The sequence below is a fragment of the Panthera tigris genome, chromosome X, assembly GCF_018350195.1.
Source record: "Panthera tigris isolate Pti1 chromosome X, P.tigris_Pti1_mat1.1, whole genome shotgun sequence".
In the NCBI taxonomy this organism is placed as follows: domain Eukaryota; kingdom Metazoa; phylum Chordata; class Mammalia; order Carnivora; family Felidae; genus Panthera; species Panthera tigris.
Genome location: NC_056677.1, coordinates 91,157,342 through 91,181,072, shown reverse-complemented (window position 1 = coordinate 91,181,072; position 23,731 = coordinate 91,157,342). Strand labels below are relative to the sequence as shown.

General features: G+C 37.7%; 1 protein-coding gene across 1 annotated transcript in view; it reads right to left on the bottom strand.

Moving 5' to 3' along the window:
• The window catches only part of ALG13 (ALG13 UDP-N-acetylglucosaminyltransferase subunit), a 61,230-nt gene extending 37,717 nt beyond the window's left edge, over positions 1–23,513 (bottom strand). Inside the window, 8 exon segments of the mRNA XM_042973804.1 lie at positions 2,002–2,085; positions 2,643–2,825; positions 2,828–2,860; positions 2,862–2,978; positions 2,981–3,014; positions 21,239–21,377; positions 22,784–22,946; positions 23,392–23,513. Of these exon segments, the coding sequence (XP_042829738.1) occupies positions 2,002–2,085; positions 2,643–2,825; positions 2,828–2,860; positions 2,862–2,978; positions 2,981–3,014; positions 21,239–21,309 (522 nt within the window). The 5' untranslated portion in view covers positions 21,310–21,377; positions 22,784–22,946; positions 23,392–23,513.
• Positions 23,514–23,731: the final 218 nt, after the last annotated feature.

The window sequence follows — 23,731 nt, the reverse complement described above, 5'->3', positions numbered from 1 at the left end:
CAATATTACCCTCCAATGGGTGTTTGTTCAGCTCAACAATTATGGTATTCAAGGACTATTTTGCACAGCACCTCAAGAAGATTTGCACATACACAAAAGTTATTAGTGGAGAAAAGCTGGACTTTAAAACTGTCCTAGGAATTGGTCCTGGCTTATCCACATACCAGTGCATTTCATCAAATGGTAATGCTTTTGAGTTTCTTTTGAAATGCCAATTTAAGTAACTTGACAATTTTCATAAATCATGCAAACCCAATAATCACAAGGACTTTAAATTTTGACAGGAGACATGCATTTACAAAGTTAAACTGAGGAACTTAAAGGGAATTTCATTAGATTCAGAAAAGCCTAGGGCACAAGGGAACTTCTTGGGGTAATAGAAATGTTCCATATCTTGACTGCAATGGCAGTTGCAGGACTATGTATTATTGCCCAAACTGAAAATGCCAAACTTAAAATGGTAAATGTTATTTGTGTATAAAATACACCTCAATAAAAGTAAAAGTCAACTCAGGGAATAGAATATATGTCTAGTTTCATGTATATATTATCACTGGACTTGAAGATCAAATTTCAATTTTGCTCAATCCCTTTTTAAACAGCTTGCGGTATAACTGACAGACAACAAACTGTACATATTTAAATGGCACAAATACATTTTGACACATGTATGCACCCACGAAACCATCATGATGATTCTGATAGTGAATATATCCATCACCCCCACAAGTTTCCTTGTGTCCCTCTGTAACTCACACCAACCTCCAACCACTGATCTGCTTTCTATCACTACAGACTGGTTTGCATTTTCTTAAGTTTTATATAAAGAAAATCATATTCTGTATGCACTTTGGGGGAGGGTCTGGCTTCTTTCTCTTGGCATGATTATTCTGAGATTTATCCATTTAAGTTTTAAAATTTTACACAAGTCTTTGTTACTCAAAACATGATTACTGTATCAGGAACAAGAGCAAGCATCACTTGGGAGTTTTGTTAATGCAGAAATCTTGGGCCCCAGCTCAGACCTACTGAATCAGAATCTGCACTTTAACAAGATCCCCAGGTGATTTGTATGCACAAAAATACTTGAGATGCACTGTTTTACACCATGGTCTTGCATTTGAAGTAATTCATGGATAATCTTTTCCCCAGGTGTTGTAAAGACTGTAATTAACTTTAACCTGGGTAATAAGCTTTAAAGTCAAGAAGGCTTGACAGTTTTAAGATTCACTGAAACCTGTTGAGAAAATTAAGAGTAAACCTCGAACAGCAGGCTAATGCCCATAATATACAGTGAGAAGAAAACAAACAGTACTGGAAGGGCTGAAAAAAATTTAAAGCCTCACAAGAGGGCACACTTCAAACCAGACCTTGATAAAACCTCATTCCATTAATAAGAATTCAAATACTTCAAAGTATGCAAAATGTCTTCTAAAAGTTGTTTTAAAGCCAATTGTTAGTGGCAGAGTACCTATTACCAGTTTGTCACATGAAAAGGTAAATGTTTAGAACTAATCTGTTTCCTTACAATTAGGTTTTGTAAGACTATTCATATTGGCTCAAGAGCATTGTGCACAGAATTAAGAGAACAGAGGGGTTTTCCCATTTGTACATATTTGAAAATATACATTAAAATATCAACATAGCCAAACTCCTTGTGAACTATGATTACTTGTTCGAGGAACAGTGGTATGGATGTAGAATACAGGACACTAGTCAAAATGTAACGTTTTAGGGTTTGGGAGGTTTGGGGAGGTCTACGGGGAGCAGAAAGTAGTGGGAAGGATGCAGACGAACTGTCTTAATTCTCAATTAGAGTACAAAATAGTCTAATTCTGGAGGTCTAGAGGTATGCTAAAGGGAAGGCAGCTGAAAATTAAGTATTTGCTATTGAGAGGAAATTGCATGACATAATTTTCATCATGTACACAGCTCAAAATTCATTTCCCATTTACTACACACTCTACCGACATCTCTACCTTACTTATGTGTTCTACTTACAGACTCAAAAGTTTGTTGATTTTCTCTCATATAGGAGACACAAGCCTTCCTGATTTCCAAATGATGGACCTGGCTGCAAAACAACTAAAAAGAGAAAGACCAGCTCACTCTCAAGTCATTTGAAATAGCTATCAAATTAAAATGATGAACTGGACACTTAAGTCCATCTTATTCAAAACATATGTAGGACATGGGAAAATTAGGTCCTGACCTTAATAAAATGTTTTTGCCACCCTTAATGAGATTGGAGAGAGATGGTTTGGTCTTACCACCCCCACCCCTTTTCTACTCATGGGCACAGCCTATGAGGTTTCCTTAGGCATAAAATTTAGAGAAAGTAGGGCTGCTTATAAAGGATCAAGATTCATTTCAAAGTTTCTGTAATCCCATCCTTATTTCTCTTACATTCCAAACTAGCATTTAGAAAACAGAAAAGACAGCAAAGGCACAGCAATATATTTGGACTGATCAGCAAAGGCCTACACCAAGCTAGTAAGTGCCAAGTAGACCCGGAAGTTTTTACTAGGAAGAGAAAGGGGATTTTTTTTTTTTGGTGGGCTACAGGTCTTCTAGCTACAGTACCGTGCCATGTTTCAAACCCTGAAAACTCAGTATAGGGAAGATACATATTTTCCTTTTACCTGCTCCGAAATAGCCCGAAAGAGGCAAGAGGCATCCTTGGCAGTCAGCTTTCGAAACAGCCCTAAGCTGCCTAAATATTCATCCATTGATGTCTCATTCAGAGACTTCTGGCCGCAGTACTTTTTCCATCCTTTATGCATTTTGCCAGGGGTGGGGGTGAGGATGGGGAGAAAGGAACACAAATGCGGCAAGAAGGAAAAAGCAAGGTGCAGGTAGGAATGGGTAGCAGTGACAAGGGCTTGCTTATGCAGGTATCCGGAAAGCAGCCCAGAGTCTAGGGATGAGAAGGCAGTTGTCAGCGCTGTAGAATCCTGGCACTTCTCAGGAGCAGGAGAAGCAAAGGGCTGGCTCGCCCGGTACAAGTCGGGACCCTGTGAAAAGAAGAGGAAGAGCCGATGCTCCTAGGAATAGAGAACTGGACTTGAGAAGACATGGGAGAAGGCACCTGCGGAGCTACCTTGTTGGGGAAGGATGGGATTTACGCAACGAGCCCAAGGTTGAGAGAAGTATGCACAAGCAGCTGAGCTTTGGGACCAAAAGGAAGTCAAGTCTGCAGCTTAACTCAGGGCAACTGTGGCACGAGGCTGCAAAGGGACTGCAACAAGGCTCAGGTGTGTACGATGTAGCTTGGCCCACACTGTATCGCTTTAAGGTCTCTCGCCCAAGTTCCCTGCTCCTTTCATAATTTCATGGAGATGAGAGAAAAATATTCTAAACCTAAATAACTAGTAAGCTTCTGTATTAAGAACACCTTTAAAGACTACATAGGCTGGTGGGGGGGGGGGGCGCAGGGGTCTCCCTTGATCTATAGGGGCAGAAATCACAGTTCAAGCAAGTAAAATGCCAAAGCAGATTTCTGGATACTTCCAGTATGGGAGTTAAGTAATTTTCTCATTTGGTTCTCCTATATAATAATAACCCTCTGCTAGGATCACAGAAACTAAATCCATTAGCTATGCTAGGAAACACTGATACAATTCTTGACTAATGTCCTCAAATTATTGTAGAGCATTAACAAAAAGAGATGATGCAAAAATTGTTTCTTAAAAAATGAAAACAATGGAAGTTTAAATTAAACAGCAGGAAAGGAATGTCTTACCAACAACATTTCAGTGTATTAGAGCACTTTTCTGGGAAAACTACTCTAGAGTCTAAGAAAACCAATGTAAACAGGACCGTATTTGTGAGGTTCAAAAACAGAACTGATCACTTGCATTAGTTGATTCCACTGTCAAGTGTCTCCTTTTTATTAAATGCCAAAATCAAATTCCTTAATTAAGCTGCTTTGAAAATTGTTTTTCTTATATCTGTGGATTCAGTAGTAATCATGACCACCGTGCCTATAGGAAAAGCATCAATAATCAATCTTCTAATTTAAGAATGAAATAAAAGCATGGTTATAAAACAAGTAAAATCCTGACTTCTTTTAGCATATCAATTTGAATTACCTTAATTTCTTTTTTAAAGAAACAATAACACTAGGGAAATTATGCCTTTTGAAAAACCATGAAACATGGTTTGGACAGAGGGATCACCATCTTTTTCTAAGGCCACAAATTCATTGAGAAAAATTAAGAGGTATAAATGAAAAAGTTAACTCATTTTGGGAAGTTTTTACCTGTAGAAAAGAATACAAATTCTTCATATTTATCGCTATTTACACTAAAAATAAATACATAAAAGTTCAATTAGTACAAATCCACATACTTCATCTTGAGGAAGGAAATCAAAGGGAAAACTGGGAGAAGAAAAAGAGAACCAGAAAAGCAACAGAAGAGCAGGAAATAAAATAAAAATTAGAGACAAGGAAACAAAAAGAAACAGGAAGAAAACAGAAAAGGTGGATACAGAAATAAAAAAGAAAGAAAAAAAGAGAGGAACATACAGAGAGGGCACACAGAAAAGACCCACACAAATACAGTTAACGGATTTTTGACAAAGGTACAAGAGCAGTTCAACAGAGAAAAGACACTATTTTCAAATGGTGCCGCACAATCCCATCCATATATAAAATAGAAAAAAATGGTCTTTATACCTCATCTTTATACAATTAATCTTCTATAACTTAATTAAAATGGACCAAAGGCCTAAATGTAGAACAAAATTTCAAAACTTTCAGAAGAAAGCATAAGGGAAAATCTTCAAGACCTTGAGTTAGGCAATGAATTCTTAGATATAATAAAAATTGGACTTTATCAATATTAAAAACTTGTGCTCTACAAAGGACACTGTTAGGAAAATGAAAATGGCAAGCCGTAGACTGGAAGAAAGTTTTATCAGTATATTATCACACATCTGACTAAAAAGCTTTGTATCAAAAATATAAAAAAAAATTCTCAAGTCAACAATAGGAAAACGATGATACAACTAAAAAATGCCCAAATGATTTGGGGTGCCTGAGTGGCTCAGTCGGTTAAGTGTCCAACTTGGGCTCAGGCCATGATCTTGATGTCTGTGGGTTCAAACCCCGTGTCAGGCCCTGTGCTGACAGCTCAGAGCCTGTAGCATGCTTTGGATTCTGTGTCTCCCTCTCTCTGTCCCTCCCTGTCCACACTCTGTCTCTCAAAATATATGTTGAAAAAATTTTTTAAAAAAATGCCCAAGTAATTTGACTACACATTTTACCAAAGATATAGGAATGGCTACTAAGCTAAAAAGATGCTCAACATCATTCGTCATTAGGAAAACGCAAATTAAAACCATTAAGAGGTATCAATTCACACCTACGAGAATGGCTATAATAAATACACAGAACAAGTATCAGCAAGGATGTGGAGAAACTGAAACCTAAGTGAAAGAAGCTAGATGCAAAAGGGGGTTGATTCGAAAAGAGATAGGATTATACTTATATGAAATATACCAAAAAAGCACATCTACAGAAAGCAGATCAGGGCTGCCTGTGGTTGGGATACGAATAGGTATTAACTGCAAACAAGCACAAAGGATCTTTTTTGATGTGATAAAAAAATGTTCCAAATCTGTTTCTGCACATTTCTGTATATTCACTAAAAATTAGTGAATTGTACACTTAAAACTGATCATTTTAACAGCTTTTTAGTTTATATACCCTGTAATTCAAAGTATAATTTCAATAATTTTTAGTACATTGAGAGTTGTGCATCCATTGGCACCATTTTAGAACATTCTCATTACACCCAAATGTAACCACATTCCGTACCAACCGCTAACCCCCTATGCCCACAAACTCCAGGTAACCACCAATCCACTTTCTGTCTCTCTATATTTACCTATTCTAGACATTTTACATAAATGGGATCGTACAATATATGGTCCTGTGTAACTGGCTTCTTTCACTTAGGTTTTAAAGGTTCACCCATGGGCAGCTCTTTCTGCCCATGGATCCTGTCCCCATGCTTTAATAAAACCTTTTATGCACCAAAAAAAAAAATAAACAAAAGGTTCACCCATGTTGTAGCATGTATCAGTATTTCAATCCTATAGTTAAACTATACTGTATTTTATTTATCCATTCATCCATTAGTACTAATGTGGGTTGTTCCCACTCTAGCTTTTTATGACTAATGCTGTCAAACATTCATGTGCAAGTTTTTGTTTGGACATGTTTCTATCCTCTTGGGTAACACCTAGGAATGGAGTTGCTTGCTGGATCAATGTTTACCGTTTGAACAACTGTCAGGCTGTCCTCCACAGCAACTGCACCATTTTACGTTCTCATGGTGTATGAGGGCTCCCATTTTTCCACAACCTATCCATAATTACAGTCCATCTCTTTACTATAGCCATCCTAGTGGGTGTCAGTGGTACCTCATTGTGGTTCTGTTTTCCATTTCCCTGATGGCTAACAATGCTGAAAGTCTTTCATGTGCCTCTTGGCCATTTGTAGATCTTTAAATGAGATACCATCACATACATCTTAAAATGACTAAAATTTTTTAAAAACTGACAATACCAAGTGTTGACAAGGATGCAGAGCGACTGGAACTCTCATATGTTGCTGGTGTGATATAAAATAGTACAACCACTCTAAAAAATGGTTTAGCAGTTTCTAGAAGGTTAAACAGAGTTGCTACATGACCCAACAATTCCACTTCTAGTTATCTACCCAAGAGAAATGAAAACTTCAGCTCACAAAAAACCTGTATATAAATGTTTATAGCAGCTTTATTCATAATCATGATTCCCCCCAAACTGGAAACAATCCAAATATCCTTCAATTGGTAAATGGGCAAACTAGCACATCCATACAACAGAATACTTCTCAGTATTAAAAACAATAATGAAGTATGCATAACTAAAAGACTGCATTTATGACATAATGGAAAAGACCAAACTACTGAAAGGGAAACCAGATCAGTTGCTGACAATAGTTACGGCTATAGGAAAAGGCTGACTACAAAGGGATGGCAGAAAGGGATAAATGGGGATGATGTAAGTATTCTATACCTTTTTAAAATTTTTTAATGTTTACTCATTTTTCAGAGAGAGAGAGAGAGAGAGAGAGCGAGCGAGCTAGAGCAGGGAAGGGGCAGAGAGAGAGGGGGACAGAGGATCTGAAATAGGCTCTGTGCTGACAGTAGACAGGCCGAGGCAGGGCTCAAACTCAACAAACCGTGGGATCATGACCTGAGCCGACGTGAAGACACTTAACCAACTGAGCCGCCCAAGCGCCCTAGTATTCTGGATCTTGGGTGTGGTAGTGGCTATACAATTGCACATTTGTCAAAATTTATACAACTATACAAGAAAAATGCTAATTTTGCTGTATTTCAACTGAAAAATAAAAAGCAGAAAAACAGAATTAAGTTGAGGAGCTCACAGAATGGACGAGAATGAAGACAAAAACCAAGAAAATTAGAGGGTCACTATAGGATGGCCAACATCTAACCAAAAGGAGGCCCCCCCCCAAAAGATAAAAAGTATAAGGGGAAGAAATGATGGTGAGGATGATGATAATGATGAAAGGAGAACTGTAGCATTGCAGGATAGGAGTACCTGTATTTAGAATGAAAGGGTCCATGAAGTAGCTCGAACAATAAAAGCAAAAAAGATGATCAGCAATGCACAGGCCATTTCTGAAGTCAGGGGATCAAGAGGAAAAACAGGTCACATACAAATGATCACACATAGGAGTAGCAATAAACTTCTCAATAGAATAACTATAAGCTAGCAAACAATGAGGTTCAGTATGTGAGGGAAAATTATTTCCAACCTTGAACTCTATACCAAGCTATCAATCAGATGGGAGAGTAGAAGCATTTTCAAACATGAAAGATTAAAACAATTTACCTCCTTTCTACAAAGTTATGGAGGATATTTGAAACCAAAATAAAGAAGTTAAACCACAAAATGGGGGATGGGGGCAGAGTCCTAGAAACAGAAGATTCATTGCAAGAGAGAAGCAAAATGATTTCTAAGATAAGGGTGAAAGGGAAATCCCAGGAGGACACACATTCAGCAGGACTAGAGAATAACCAGTTCACATAAAAGGACACAGAACTCCAGCGCGCGCGTGCGCGCGCGCGCACACACACACACACACACACACACACACACACGAAAAAAAGAACTCCAGCACAGACATTTCAGAAATAAATAATGAAAGTTACGGATAAAAGATATTTAACCTCTGGAGAGTGGGAATATTTTTATGGAAAAAATGGAAAAATAAGCAAATGAAAATACTAAAACTGAGGTTAGTTTTATAGAAAAGGGAATGTAATCAATGAATGTGGACTACAGGACTCAGATGTGAATACTGTATTTAAGTAATCCTGTCAAAACTGCAAAGAGATCTCACAAGAACTGAGAAAACTAAATTTTTTTTTAAGTATTATCTACAGACTTCCTACTATGGAAGAAAAGGAAGAGGAAGATAAATCCTCCTCCTCCATGTTAGCAAGTCTATAGGTGATACTTAACAAATGAAAACAAGTTTGAACATATTCACTTATAAAACATAAAATCATGCAATATGGTCAACTACTGAAAGCAGAGTCAGAGATGGGGAGAAGTGGACCGCAGAACTGCTGTTTGTTATACACCTTGTGGAACTAGTTAATCTTTTATACTACTTACATTTATTATTTTAAATAAAAAACTTTTAAAATATTTGGTAAATGAGCAAGAAACAATAGCATAATAAACTGGGAAAGTAAATGGGAAATAGAATTTTATAGCTACAAGGGACCCCTTATTTTGCAGAAGCAGCACGTTTCAAATAATTCTAAAACCTCCAGGTTTTCACTTCCTGTCATTAACAATACTAGGACTAGAATTATGCACTGATTGTTACACAACTATAAAGAGGAATCGAATATCAAAAAAAGAAAAAATGAACAAAGGCTCTGAGGTGGTTAAGTACAGGTTACATTCCCCCAAATTAGTACAACAGAAGTTTTTTAAAAAGACCTGTGGGACAATAGTAGATTCCATCTTGTATATAACGGCCACTTGATATTATTTAATACTGCCCTTTCAACGTATGTATTGCACTTGAAATCTCAAGTGGCTTACTATTTTTGGGGGGGGCTTGCTATTTTAAGTAGGCTCCACACCCCATGCAGAGCCCAACTTGGGGCTTGAACTCCAGACCCTGAGGACCAAGACCTAGCTGTGATCCAGAGTCAGACGCTCCACCAACTGAGCTACCCAGGCAGCACCCTGGCTTACTATTCTTCTACAGCAAACTACTCCAATCCTGTAAACCTCTAGAACAGTAGTTTTCAAGTCAAGGGCTCCATAAACTAGATTACCCCATGCCTAGAGTTCTGACTCAGCAGGTCTGGCGTGGGTCCCAAGAACGTGCATTTCTAACAAGTTCTCCAGTGAAGCCGATGCTGCTGGTCCAGGACCACACTTTGGTGCTCTCAATGTTGTTTCACAAGTTATAAGCATTCCTAAAGAATTTCAAGGTGAAAATTTCTGGAAACCCTGCACACTATAATCCAATCTTTGAGGTTCACAATGCCCATTAGCAGTATCAAAGGCTCTAAGGAATGCTAAAATCATCTGCTTAATTTTGACCTGGCCTTTTCCATAGGGAAAAGTACTTTGTAGAAGTACAAAGATTCTCCAAAAATCTTCCCAAAGATTTGGGAAAAGCCAGATCCAAAGTGAATGGCAGGGAACTTTACCATTCAAGTTGCCAACAGTTTTTAATGCACAATAACTACTGCTATTAAATTGTTGCAGAGATTGAAAAATGTTGCTGTACAAATTTGTGATCTAAACTTAAGGTTCCTGTAATAACCACAGAAGATACTGAATGTTCAGGGGTGCTTGGGTAGCTCAATCAGTTCAACGCCTACTTCAGCTGAGGTCATGATCTCAAGGTTTGTGAGTCTGAGCCCTACCTCAGGCTCTGTGCTGACAGTTCAGAGCCTGAAGCCTACTTCAGATTCTGTGTCTTTCTCACTCTCTGCCCTCCCCCACTTGTGCTCTTTCTCTCTCAAGAATAAACAAACATTTTAAAAAAAATTAAAAAGATACTGAATGTTCAGTGCTTAGCACAAAGTACTTAAGTATTGAATGCTGTCAGCTGCAACCTGACAAAACAATTCACTAAGAAATTCTTTGGTCAAAAAAAAAAACAAAAAAAAAAAACAAAAAAAACCCAGAAGAACCAGAACAGTTTCACCTAGATTCTACTGGAAATCAAGCCAAAGTTCAAATATAACTCCCCAGAGGTGCTTTCCCCAACACTGATAAAGTTTCTTTCAATTCTGAAAATAATGGAACAAAAAATAATTGCCTTAAAAACTATTAGGTACTATATACTCTGGTTACAGATTAAAATAAATTGAAGTAAATCAAAATAACTTGTAATAATTAACATTACTTGACTTGTCAAGAAACTGATGTGCCTTAACTTTATAATTACTGCTTTTTATATTGTAATTTAACTTGAAAATGTGACTTATAAGTGCTAGAACTGTTTCTTCACTGATCAAATAAGGAAATTCTTTGTAGTACAACATACAAATACTAGTAGTTTCAGTTCTAAGGTAACACTCCTTTCCTGTTTCAACCAGTTAAATGAGGTACATGCCTGAAAAATTTTTAAAGCATACGTTATCTGTGACATACATGGTTCACTTGTGAACGTATGTATGTCATGATGCTTCAGAGTTTCTGTTTTAGTTACTGAGAGGCAACATGGTTCCATGAACGGAGTATTACGAACTTGGTTATGCCACTTTCTGAGTCAGTTTCCTCATCTATAAAATGAAGATGGGTTGCGTGATGTCTAAGCTCTTTTTCAGGTCTAAGAAACTGTGACTATAGGTGACTCAATGGTGGATAACGGATTTGCCCTCCCTTTAAATGGTCAACTTTGTGATCAACATTAACCATAAAAACAGCCTATACGGGGATTAACCTATTATCCTGGCAAATTATGTGGTTGGCCCACATAAAAATGAATAAATCTTACCTCACCAAATGAAATAAACTGACCTAGATTTTTAAAGGCAACAAAATTTATAACTATACGTGATGATGGCTTCAGCTAAACTTACTGTGGTAATCATTTTGCAATATATGCATGTATTCAATCATTATGTCGTACACCTTAAACTTCTACGATGTTCTGTCAATTATCTAAAACTGGAAAAAATAAAAATGACAATCACATGTATGTAACTTGGGAAAGAAGCTGCTGAGAGGCAATAAGTATTAAAAAAAACACTTAGTACTAAATCATTTCACATTTTTAGTACCACGATAACACAGGACCAATTAAGGGAAATAGCTCAACTCTACAGAACCTCTGAGGTTTTTCATTACTGAAAAATATTAACAGTAAGCATTTTTAACAGCACACTGAAACTAGAACCTGTCACTTCTTTCCATAGTGGACATTTAAACAAATTAGCAAAGCAGGATTTAGGAGAAAAGGGAACACAATGGTTCCAAAACAAAATGTGGCCACATGACCTTATACTCAACCTCTTCTTCAAACGTCAAGAAAAGAGACCATAAAGAATTGATTTCCCAGAGCAGTGATCCTTGTTCAGGTATGCAAAACAGAAGAAACATTACCGAGAGCCACTTGCTTTTTCGGTCTCTTCCCCACTTGCATCTAAAGTACTCTAATAACGGATTAGAAAAAAAAGGAAAGTAATACTTTGCTTAAAAAATGTGTCATATTGGCACAGAAATACTAAGGGTTTTTTTTTTACTTTAAGTTCCTTACAGTGTCTTAACAGTCTACCAACATGGAGAATAAAGACCAGAACACACTTGTTTTGATGCACTTACTTAAATCTCTAAATAATCTTTTATTCTCTAACTAGAACTCCATCTAGAGACTGACTAGAATCCAAAGATGAAATTCAGTGAGGACTTTGCTTTCTGTATCACTTACAAGTATATACTGTGAATTTCAAGGAAATCTAAGTCCATTCCTACTTCTTAAAACAAAAACTCTAACCGAGAAAATGTATTATTTCAATGACATTTTTTATTTTCAAACATGCCACACAATTGGTTTTAGGTCTTATAAATCACCTATGAAGGAAGTTAGTTTTACGAATTCACAAATGGGAAAATTGAGATCCAGAAAATTACTTAGGCCCAGGACTTAAGAATGTTTTTCACTCCTAAATTTGGGGAGTGTATTATCCACCCACTTCACACTGGAAATAGAGAAACAACCAATAGGTTCTGTAAGAAGGAGAAATGAACAGTAAAATGATGCAGTATAGGGTCTCACACACACATCATTCCAACAGTGACTATCAGAGTTCAACAAACAAATGTTAAAAGCACACGTAACAGTAAATAAGGTACAATACTGTATTGCTTCACCAAATAGCCTAATCTAGCAGATCCTAAAATAATTACTACAAATGAAAAAATCCATTTAGTTCCTTTTACCAATTAGAAACAGTGCTACACAAGACATTATGGGTTATGTACAGAGTTAACAGAATATTAAAAGTAGTTTCGAAATGTGTTTGGTAGGTGTTAAACTTGATAAGTTTATAACTGAGATGTCATAAAACTGGGAATTATTAAGCTTACTGTATTTAATCAGAGGGCTCCATTAAAAAGGAGTCTGGTAGTTATCACCAGAACACTAATGAACAAATGAAAATACAGAAGTTGGCCTCAGTCTGGGGATTCTTAACCTGGAACCTTCAAGGTACCTGTAAGAACTCCCTGAAATTCATGGCAAGATGTGTCTAAGTGTCAGTAGAAAAAAATGCAATAGTTGTAAATGATCACGTCAATCAAAACAATTTTGGCTAGGATGTAGTAAAAATTCATAAACACAATAAAGAGCTAGGAGAGAAATACCAAAATAGGTGGTATTTAATGGTCTAAAAGACCCAGAAATATTTTTCAAGACTCAAGATCAAAGTCAATAAGCATATATTCTTCATTTCTATTTGAAGCAAGCTAGGTTTGCTCACCTGCTGTCTGGCCACCTACAAAAATTGTGAGAATTTAAAGAACTATTCAATATAAAGACTGTACTACAATAATCATGTAAAGAGTTACCCATTTAACAAGGAATTAAATGTTTGGTAGTTGTCCTAAATCTCAAAGTAATCTTTTACTGGAACACACCATAGCTACTTCTTTTAATAAACCTCTTGATTTTTAACATCACCCTTTACCAAAAATTCCCAATTGGTACCATTATTTGACAGATCCTTAAATACCATTAGAATATTACACACATCAGCACTACTGTTTTAGATGCCATTCCTGTAAATACCTGATCCTACAAACTTCATACAATGTGATGACCACATCTTTCTTATGAACCAGACATCCTAGATAGACTGTACGAAATGAATGTGTGCAAGATTACAGTGTTTCCTAATCAAGACCATGAGAGAAAGTGCATTTATCATTCATGGAAAGCCTGTGCTTCAGGCATGGATTTGAGAATAAGTAAGACACTTCCTCCTCAACTAGACTGTTGAAGAGTTCCTCCAGAGCAGGAGTCACATCTTGAGTGCAAAAAGTAGATTCTTATCATGCATTTATGTTAAAAGACTAAATGAACAAATAAATAAATGGGCTCGAGCTATTTAGGAAGTAAAGCTAAGAGAACCTGGTGATCAATCAGATATAAAGGGTTGGAGATAATAAGCCTGGAGTACTAAATGGTAACACCATCAATATGGGCAAGGATCTCAGAAGGATGAAAAATAGAATTTTAGTTTGGGACACATGAATCTTACTGTGCTTAGAGAATTAACAGACCTACAGGCAACTGGAAGTACCATTCAGGAGCCCAAATCAGAGTTGGGGGGATATAAATAGGAACATCAATAGTAGCTCTGGGAGTGATGAAAATACCAAAAACATACAAAGAGAAAAGGACCAAAAATAGAACCTAAAACAAATATTTAGAGAAAACAAATATTTAGAGAAAACAAGAGCCAGTAACTTGCAATCACCTGGGAGAATTTCTCCACATCAGTATGCTTTTAAATAATGATGTAAAAACTAAAAAAGGTTATATACCTGTGGTTATCATACAATCAAAATTCCTTAGAACAATCCTGTGACTTCAAATATTCTACCCTCTCACCATAAATGATGGAAATACAATGGAAATCACCTTTCTAATTAAAATTCCCAGTCCATCAGACACTTCAGTGGCATAAAACTTCCTTTCTGCATTATCCTGAGCTCAGTTCCTCATTCCCAAAATGGGAGAGTAACTATTTCAGAGTCATTGTAAAGATTAAGTGACCTCGTATCTGTAAACAGCTTAAAATAGTACCTGATACATACTAATCACGCAACAGGGGTTAACTATTATTATTTCTTTCCCCACGCCCCCACAAAAATATAGTATTAATTATACAGCAGAAAACAGATTACCACACAACTATCTGGACCACCCATTCCAAATGTTTCTGCCAAATCAGTTTCAAAAGGCCTGCCCATACATCTCATTTCTTAAGACTGTATGCAGATTTTGGGTCATCTCCGAAAATTTTATACTTCGAACAAATGAGATTAGTTCTTATACCATAAAGAAGGGCCACGAAAAATACCTACAAGTCATTCCTGACTTTCTTTAGTCTTGGAAAACTCTTCCTCAAACTATCAAAGTGGTAGTACACATTTTTATACTATGCTTTTTATCTACATGATTTACCTTTGAAAGCAAAGTAGTGTTCCAAAGTGTCTAAAATCACACACTTGATAGTATTTTCAGATAATGACTAGCTGACCCTGGAACAACATGGATTTGAACTGTGCAGGTCTACCTATACTCAGATTTCTCCAATACAGTACAGTATGGTAAATGTAGTTTCCTTAATTTTCTTTACATTTTATCTCTAGCTTACTTCACGTTAATAATATAGTATGTAATACACATAATATACAAAACATGGGTTAATCGATGATTTATGTTATCAGTAAGGCATCCAGTCAACAGTAGGCTATTAGTCAAGTCTTTTGGGACTCAAAATTACTTACATGTAAATTTCCAACTGCACAAGGGTCTTGCACTAACGCCCACATTGTTCTAGAGTCAACTATACCTTTAAATGTTCCAGAATCTCAGATCAAGTTCATCAGTTGTGCTGTCTTACCCACCACCAAATCCTTCCAGCTGTCTTTCCTCCCAAATCATAATAAGCAGCCATCAATACTCCTTACTTCCCAGGGTCGTCCTATAACCTCACATCACTTTTCATCTAACAACAGCAACTTTCTACCATTACTTATCTACTTCTGAACCTATCCATGATACGAGTTTCTCAAAATACTGAACTTTCTTTTGCTTCCCCATCCCTAGAAATCTAAATACCTCTAACGGAAAACTGTTACTCTAGAAATCTAAATACCACTAACAGAAAACTATTAAATATAAAACGACATTCCACTTTTCCACTGATTTCAAGAACCTGAAGCCCGCCAGGTAATGAAACGAAACGAATTTCAAAGCAAACATTCCAAATAGAATCTTGATTACCATTAATTTTTTCATAAGGACCAATAATAGGTAAACGGGCAATTAATTTATCTGAAGCCTCTTCCCTCATCTATAAAAAGTTTGTAGTACGTATGCTTAATATTCTATTCCAACTCCAAGAACCTACAATTCTTTGTCTTAAAGTCTTCATTCATTCAATCTGGTATCAATCCTACCCATGGTAGTTTGCTACATTCCAAACTCAGAAATCACAGTTTTCTAAGTCCAAGGTAAGATTATACCCCAAAGAGAAACGCAATTAAGTGTGAAATTCCTACTAAAATAAACTTCTAATAAATGAACAAAACTCTCCTTGGAAGGGATTAAAGTAACTAAACACTAGGCAAACAACTATAAAGAATCAAACAGCTTACAACATATATTCTGGTATGGCAGAGCACAAGACCAGGAGTCAAAGAGCTGCTTCTAGCGGCAGCTCTGTCAAAGGCTGTTATTTTAGACAAGTTGTAACCTCTGGCCTTCCTCATCTGAGAAATGATGGGATTGGACTAGATGACTTCAAGAATTCCTGTCAAATCAAAATGACTCTGAGATACCTTTTGATTTTTAAGCCGAACAATGGGTATTAAATTTCACAAAGGTATACAGTCCAGGGAGATCACTACACACAAATAACACCATAGGGTTAAGCCTCTGCTAAATGAAATAATGGAATCTGAGTTATATATTCTTGTGGGAAAGAAAACAGAGGCTTTGGAGTGCCATATTACTTTACAGTTGTCTGATGTTTGAGTAGACCCTTTGTTTAGAATTCTCTATGGTTCATGACATAAAATAGCCACTCATTGATCAAAATACATTTTAAGCCATAATTTTTCTCAAATTAGAGAAGCACATTTATAAAAGAGCCCAGAAAAGTCAAATCCTCACCATGTATTTGAAAAGGGCCTCTCCTGTGATATTAGTATTAGATCAATATATAATTATTATTCCTGTAATATCAGTATATCAATATATAACTATTATGGTGCTGTGAATTCTCAACTATGCAGATGTAGATTACTCACTTTTTAGATTATTCTCAGCAAAATTTTAATCCAAGTTGGCTTCCTCCTGCTACCCAGAGTATTTCTCAGCCACCACCTTCTACTATTAGTAAGAATTTATTTTAATATTAGCCTAAGTAAAACAATCAGGAAAATAAATCTACAAAAACATTAAGTAGAGCATCCCAAGTAAAATGTTTAGAACAGTCAATATATTGTAATAACGTTATAGAAAGTACGTCTTTATAGCGTATGCTGTTTTTATGAAGTAGATCTAAAACTTCTCCCAGAAAACTATGAACACTTACAGATAATCCAGTTTATTTTACAGGACTCAAGACTACTTACTCCCATCAGAATTTCATAAGGTATCGATCTTGAGCTACATGAACCTAAAAGCCATGTATTTAGCCCATTATACACATCAGATCATATATTTGCTTGTAAAACTTGTAAGTACACTGAGTTATAAATTGCTCTATGTTGTTACAGTAAATGCTTCAATACCACTGTGAGAAGGGCCCTTAGAAAATAACAGCAAGTCCTATTGGCCTAAGTCCTTTGATTTACTCTTTTCAAACCAATAAAGCTTTGATACTGAACAAGGTTATTTTGTCATTTCCTATTTAGATTTTAGAAGGGACTACATCCACTCCACTGAAAGTAGTTTCTCTAAGTACCATAGATCAACTGACTTGATATTTAATCTTGATCACCTTTTTAAGATAATTATTAAACTGTATATTTCACAGAAGAGAACTCGTTTTTGTTTTTCTTTTTTTTTAAAGTTTTCTTCCTTAAATTATAAAGGTAAAGACGCTAACTCTCAAATGTCTTTACAAATTGGTTACTGCTTCATTTTTTATTCTAGGACCACCAAACCAATAACTACGTTTGAAGTTCTTGTCAAAGTTTTCAGATTTAACTCATTTTTTTCATGATTCTAAATCAACTGGGAATTTTAAGATAAAACCTGTAAATGCTCACTAAATACTTTACTAAAATAAAAAGATTAAGTAAAAATCTACTGAATTTACTAAATTGCGATGAGGATTTGGACCCAAATGCTAACATTCACACCATAAAATTTTCTATACATTCTATAGATGTAGAAGTTTATTAATTTATATTATTCTGCAAATTTGTATTTAATTTGATTTAACCACATTCCATAGGTTGAATTTGGGGGGTGTTTTTAAAGTGTTCAGAGTTTAGTGTTTATTTTTGTAATCCAACAACTTTATCCAAAAATGCAGAAAATTTTTCTGGCTGGCCAGGAGGAAAACATTTCAGTGTTGATAAGTCCATTGACTGTAACAGCCCAGGAAGCGTGCTAAAACAAAAGAAGAAAAATATTAGGTAACAAGAGAGAAAATGCCATAATTCATCTGCTGCCCACTTGATGACTGATTCTAACTTCCAAGAATACTGTGATGCTTCTCAAACTGTGTATGTGAATTTTAATGTAAAATTTTCCTATAGGTATCTAGTGGACCCTTGAACAACATGGAGTTAGAGGAAGAAACCCACCTCCTGCACCGTTCAAAATCCACGTACAACTTGAGACTCCCCCAAACCTTCACTACTAATAGCCTACTGTTGAGCAGAAGCCTTAGTGGTAACACAGTCAATTAACACATTTTGTACATATTACATTCTGTATTAACAATTACATAAACCAGAGCAAATGTTATTATGACAATCGTAAGGAAGAGAAAATGCATTTACAGTTCTGACTGCAAAAAATCCACGTATTAAGTGGACCCATGTCGTTCAAAGCTGTGTTGTTCAAGGGTCAACTCTACATGCAAAGATAAAAGCAATACCAGGAACACTACGCTACCTGTCAATACCAATTCAACAGATACGTTTCTCGTGTCAACTGAAATATTACAAAAATGTTATTTCATAAAAGATGTGGTCACATGGCTTTTGAATAATTCTCAGGACTGGCCAGATATAAACTGAAGCAAAATTAATTTATGAAAACAGAATAAACGGAAAAAAAAGTAACAGCTGCCAGACAAGAATAAGCTGGGGAAACTACTAAACCATGCATGAAGATTGCAAAATAAAATTTTTTCCCAGTAATTTACTATCATAAATCCACATATAATCAAGCAATGTACAATCACCATGCATGTTGGAAATAGATTCCAAACTATGACATAAAAGTACTACTTCAGAAATTTAATTAAAGCAGCCACTTAAATTAGAACAGACATACAACCACCCAGCCTAGATTCGGGGGACTAAATAATACACCTAAAATGAAAATACAACCAATTATTGATTTTTACAGTATTCATGTCTGTGACTTCCTGGAAATATAGAAAAAAGACTTACAAAACTGTAAGAAATTACCAAATTGGAGACCTGTACAGCTTTCTTTTCAGCTTAAGGAACACAGATAGATAGGTTTCTGAAATCAATGCTTTCTCATTTTAAATGTACAGACATAAAAATCAGGGATGCCTCGGTGGCTCAATCGGTTTTCAGCCTCCGACTTCGGCTCAGGTCATGATCTCACTGTCCGTCAGTTCGAGCCCCACATAAGGCTCTATGCTGTCGGCTCAGAGCCTGGAGCCTGCTTCAGATTCTGTCTCCCTCTCTCTCTGCCCCTCCCCTACTCATGCTCTGTCTCTCTCAAAAATAAGATTTAAAAACTAAAAAAATATATAAATGTATGGACATAAAAATCAAAGCTGATTTGGGGCACCTAGGTGGCTCAGTCGGTTAAGCATCCAACTTCGGCTCAGGTCATGATATTGCAGTTTGTGAGTTCGAGCACCGCATCAGGCTCTGTGCTGACAGCTCGGAGCCTGGAGCCTGGAGCCTGGAGCCTGGAGCCTGGAGCCTGGAGCCTGGAGCCTGGAGCCTGCTTTGGATTCTGTGTCTCCCTCTCTCTCTGCCCAACCCCCCTCCCACTCTCAAAAATAAATAAACATTAAAAATTTTTTTAAAAAAATCAAAGCTGATTTAACATCTAGAATAAAAATACTTATCAAAAGTGTTTGGAAAAATTGACTTGCATAAACCAGTTAGGAAGAATTTATTCTCTAAAAAATGAGGTCAACCCCTAACAATCTCAACTACCCAAGGAAAGCCATGCCCATTATCTGAAACCTACATGATTTTTATTATCTAGCTTCTCCCAACTCTGAATACTTTTAATAAGGACTTCTAGGTTACACAGCCACCCTGATGTTCCCTCTCCTCCATCATGTATGGATTAGGACACCAATAACTATTCCTGAAACAATCAATGAAACTGTCTCCTTTCAATGAGAACAAGAATCATCTGTTTTGTTCACCAGTGTATGCCAAGTACCTAGAATAATGCCTGGAACACAGTAGGTGCTCAATAAATATTTAATGAACGAACAAGAATTTACTGAGTGCGTAAAAGACAGACGCAGTGAAGTCAAAAGAAATGCTTATGTTCTAGCCAGTTTCTTCTAAGGTTTTTCACTTTAAACTTCAACTTATTATAACAAAAAATACATTATTTTGTAATACTTCTATAAAGTCTTTACTTCTCAAAACATCAAAAAACTTCAAATTAGAATAGCTTTTAAAGTCAAATAATTGGGTATTACTGACCTGACCCTTTGGCAAGCTTCTAGTGTCTCAAGAAGAATTACTAGAAAACAAATCAGCAATTTTCTTCATCCTTCTACTGTGATGTTGATCATTTCTTGTTGAATTTTAATATACTTCTAGAAAATAATACTCCTTACCATAGTAATTCCTCTGGCTTAAAATACCTCAATGGCTTCTCACTACACATAGAATAAAATCAGTACTCTTACATGAGCTCTCCCCACCCAGTCTCATACTATCTTCTTCCTTGCTCACCATACTCCTGCTACATTTAATAACCTTCCCCTCTATTCCTCAAACACAACAAACGCCCTGCTCATTCCTAACTTAGGGCCTTTGGAATTGCTGCTGTTCTTTCTTCCTCTAGAGCTTCATACTACCTCTTGTTATTCAGGTCTTGGCTCAAATGTCAGATACCCATCCATGCCTTCCCTGACTATTCTAATTAATCTTCACTCCAGTTATCGTATCAGCTTGCCTAATTCTCTTCATAACACATTTCACCATGTGAAATTATCTTGATCACTTATTTATGAACTGTTTACTATCTCCTGGTACTAGAACATAAGTACCATGAGAGCAGGGGCTTCATCTCCCGTTTACCACTGTATCCACAGCACTTAAAAGTAATGCCTGTGACATATTAGGTATAATTTTATTAACGGATGAATCAATTTCACTTAGGGATTCCAGTGGATTTACTAAAGGCAAAACCTTAATTATAAAATATGCAAACGCCTTCCTTGAATGATGAAAATCTAACAAACTCAAAAATTATATTCCCAGAGACCTGTGCACCCAGATGAACTTACATACGTGCACACACACACACATTCACATGCAATGGAACAGGCACAGATACGGAAAGAAATAGAACACAGAGATCACGCTCACAGTGGAAGACAAACAAATAAGGGTTTTACAGGTGAGAGAAATCAAAGCATGCTTGGTAAGTGGGAAAAGGTAAGAGGTTGAAAAGACAGGTTAGGTAGGTGGGTAAGAGTAGTAGGGGAGGATTTAAGGCAAGAGGTCAAATTATCAGTCTCTGGTATACCTGCAAGTACAGTAGAAGAGATGCCCGTCTTTGTGTAGCTGCTTTGCCAATTCCAGCTGATGATTGTTCATCAACTTTTCGTTTATAACCACCACAAGGGGCTTTCTGTTTTCCAGAGTCTCCAAACAGCTTCCTGCACCTACAAAAATTAATCAAAATTGTTAGTTTTTTTTTTAAAAAAGTTAAGTAAGGTGCTCCACACCAGGCGTTAGTTAGAACTGAAGATGAAAACTTAGCTGGCAGAACTACAAACCACGCCGTTCAATCACACGCTCAAAATAACAAAATGTAATTATCAGTTGCTTTGTAGTATGTTATAACCTGGACTTGAAAAATACATCTTTTATCACTGCCAACAATATCACGATCCACGATTCAGCATTTTGCCACTTGCCCTCTATTAGTATCTCCTGGGCATGTCTCGAATCCAAGTAAGATTCAGGTTCAACACACTGTTCATGAAACTGTACCACACTTCTACTCACTTCTACTCAAACACAAGTGGAAAAAGCAAGTCTTCAACAGTGAAAGGCACCAAAAAGAAAAACTTTGACCACCCTTAGGAGACTGCCTGTGAGATACCATCCCCGACACATCAAGAATAAATCTCCATGCATGTGCATATGTACAATATTTGGGTCAATTCCACTCTGATACCTAAAATAGTTTAGAGGTTTTCAACGGGAGCGAAGAGACTGTTAGCTAGACAAAACTTTTCTGGGTAACTACTTTAGGGTAGAAGATAGACTAGACTAACACCAGACTTACTTATGGACTAGACAAGTTACAGTTAATCTCTGTGCCTCTACTTCTTCATCTGTAAAATGGGAATAGTACTTAGTTTGTATGTTTGGGAGAATTCTACAGCTTATATAAACAAAGCACAGAGACCAGCACCAAGAGCGGTTTACTATTATCCTATACCACCCATGTGTTAGTAAGGCCTGTTTCTAAGAAGTCTCTCTTCACATTAGGCCTCGTAAGAGCCAAAAAACTTCCTCACTTATCCTGCAATCGAAATTGCAATGCTCCCCAAAAGCCGTTCTTCTGAAGGTACCGGTAGTCTAACTAGATCAGGTTCTTTGAAGAGCAGGCCATGATTTACACAGTATGTGGGTTAAAGAAGATCGACTACATTCGTTTCACGCTCACACTTAAAATGTTAAAAAAAAAAAAAATCTTTCAAAGCCAATTTCTCCAGAGCCAAGCCAACCAATAAGCTGGCTGAACATTCCTGCAGATCTAAGCCCAAATACTGATCTCAAGTTTGACCGCTCGCTCGTTACACAGGACGTTGGGGGTAAATCATTTGGCTTGTGTTTAGGGTTTCTTACGGTAAAGTTGCGCTACGGGCTTCGTTTCCTATCCTTCTATCACCCGGACGCAATAAATTCTTTCCGAGAATGTCAATAGGTACATTCGAAGAAATAATCTACCCACCACGACTACAGTGAGGTACTGCAGTGATTTGGGTTTACCTCACAAAAAGTCAACTCTCTGTTCTCACTACCAAAACCCAAATCGCGGGATTCTAAGGCACTTTACCTGCGTGACTAATAACAAGATCTGCTTTCTCAAGATCTTCTTTCAATGAATCCTTGTACCTGTAAACATCCAGAGCAAAGGACTCAGTACGGAATGGTTCGGGTACCACCTTCCCTCTACCTATCTGGAGAACGAGTCGGTCGTAGCCAAGGCTCTTGATTATCTGAAAAAAAGGGGGGGGGGAAGGCGGGATTTTTAAAGAGGCTAATGCTAAGGAGGAAAAAAAACAAAACACCACCACCCCCTGAAAGTCGGTGTTCAGACCGGGACGCGCGGACCGCAAAATATTCTACCCCGCGGCCGGTTTCGCTTTCCCAAAACGACGCTTCGCCCCTCACCGGACCCCGGGAAGGTTCCTCACAAGCCCTAGCGGGAAAATCTAAGCGACCCAGCTCACCGAGCCTTGAGAGGACCGGCCACGCCACGAGCAAAAGAGCAGGCAGAGACCCCGAGAAAGGCGCCCAGAACTAGCGGGGAGGCAAAGAAACGCCTGCGATCCGCCTCGCGGCCGAAGCTGCGCGAACCCCCAGGCCGGGGGAGCCGCCGCAACGCCGCCGGAGGACGCCGGCCGCGAGGAAGCCCGCGGAGAAGGCAAGACGCGGGCTCACCCGAGAGCGGCGGGGGCAGGGCGGGAACGGCGCGCCGAGCGGGTCCAGCCGGATCGAGCCGGACCGGACCCGGCAGCGCTCGCGAGGCGCGCGGTGCCGACCACGCGACCCGGCGTGGGCCAGAGGAGCAACAGCAGGCTAGCTAGTCCAAGCCCAAGGAACACCAACTCAGAGAGGCGGAGCAGCGGGAAGGAGGGGCGAAGCCGGAGGAAAGAGAGGCGGAGGCGGAGAGTCGGCAGGCTAAAGCCAGGGAAAGGAGGAGCCGGAGAACCGACGGGGAGGAGCAGCCGAGAAGCCGGCGGGGAAGGAGAAAGAGGAGGTGGAGGACGCTGAGGAGAGG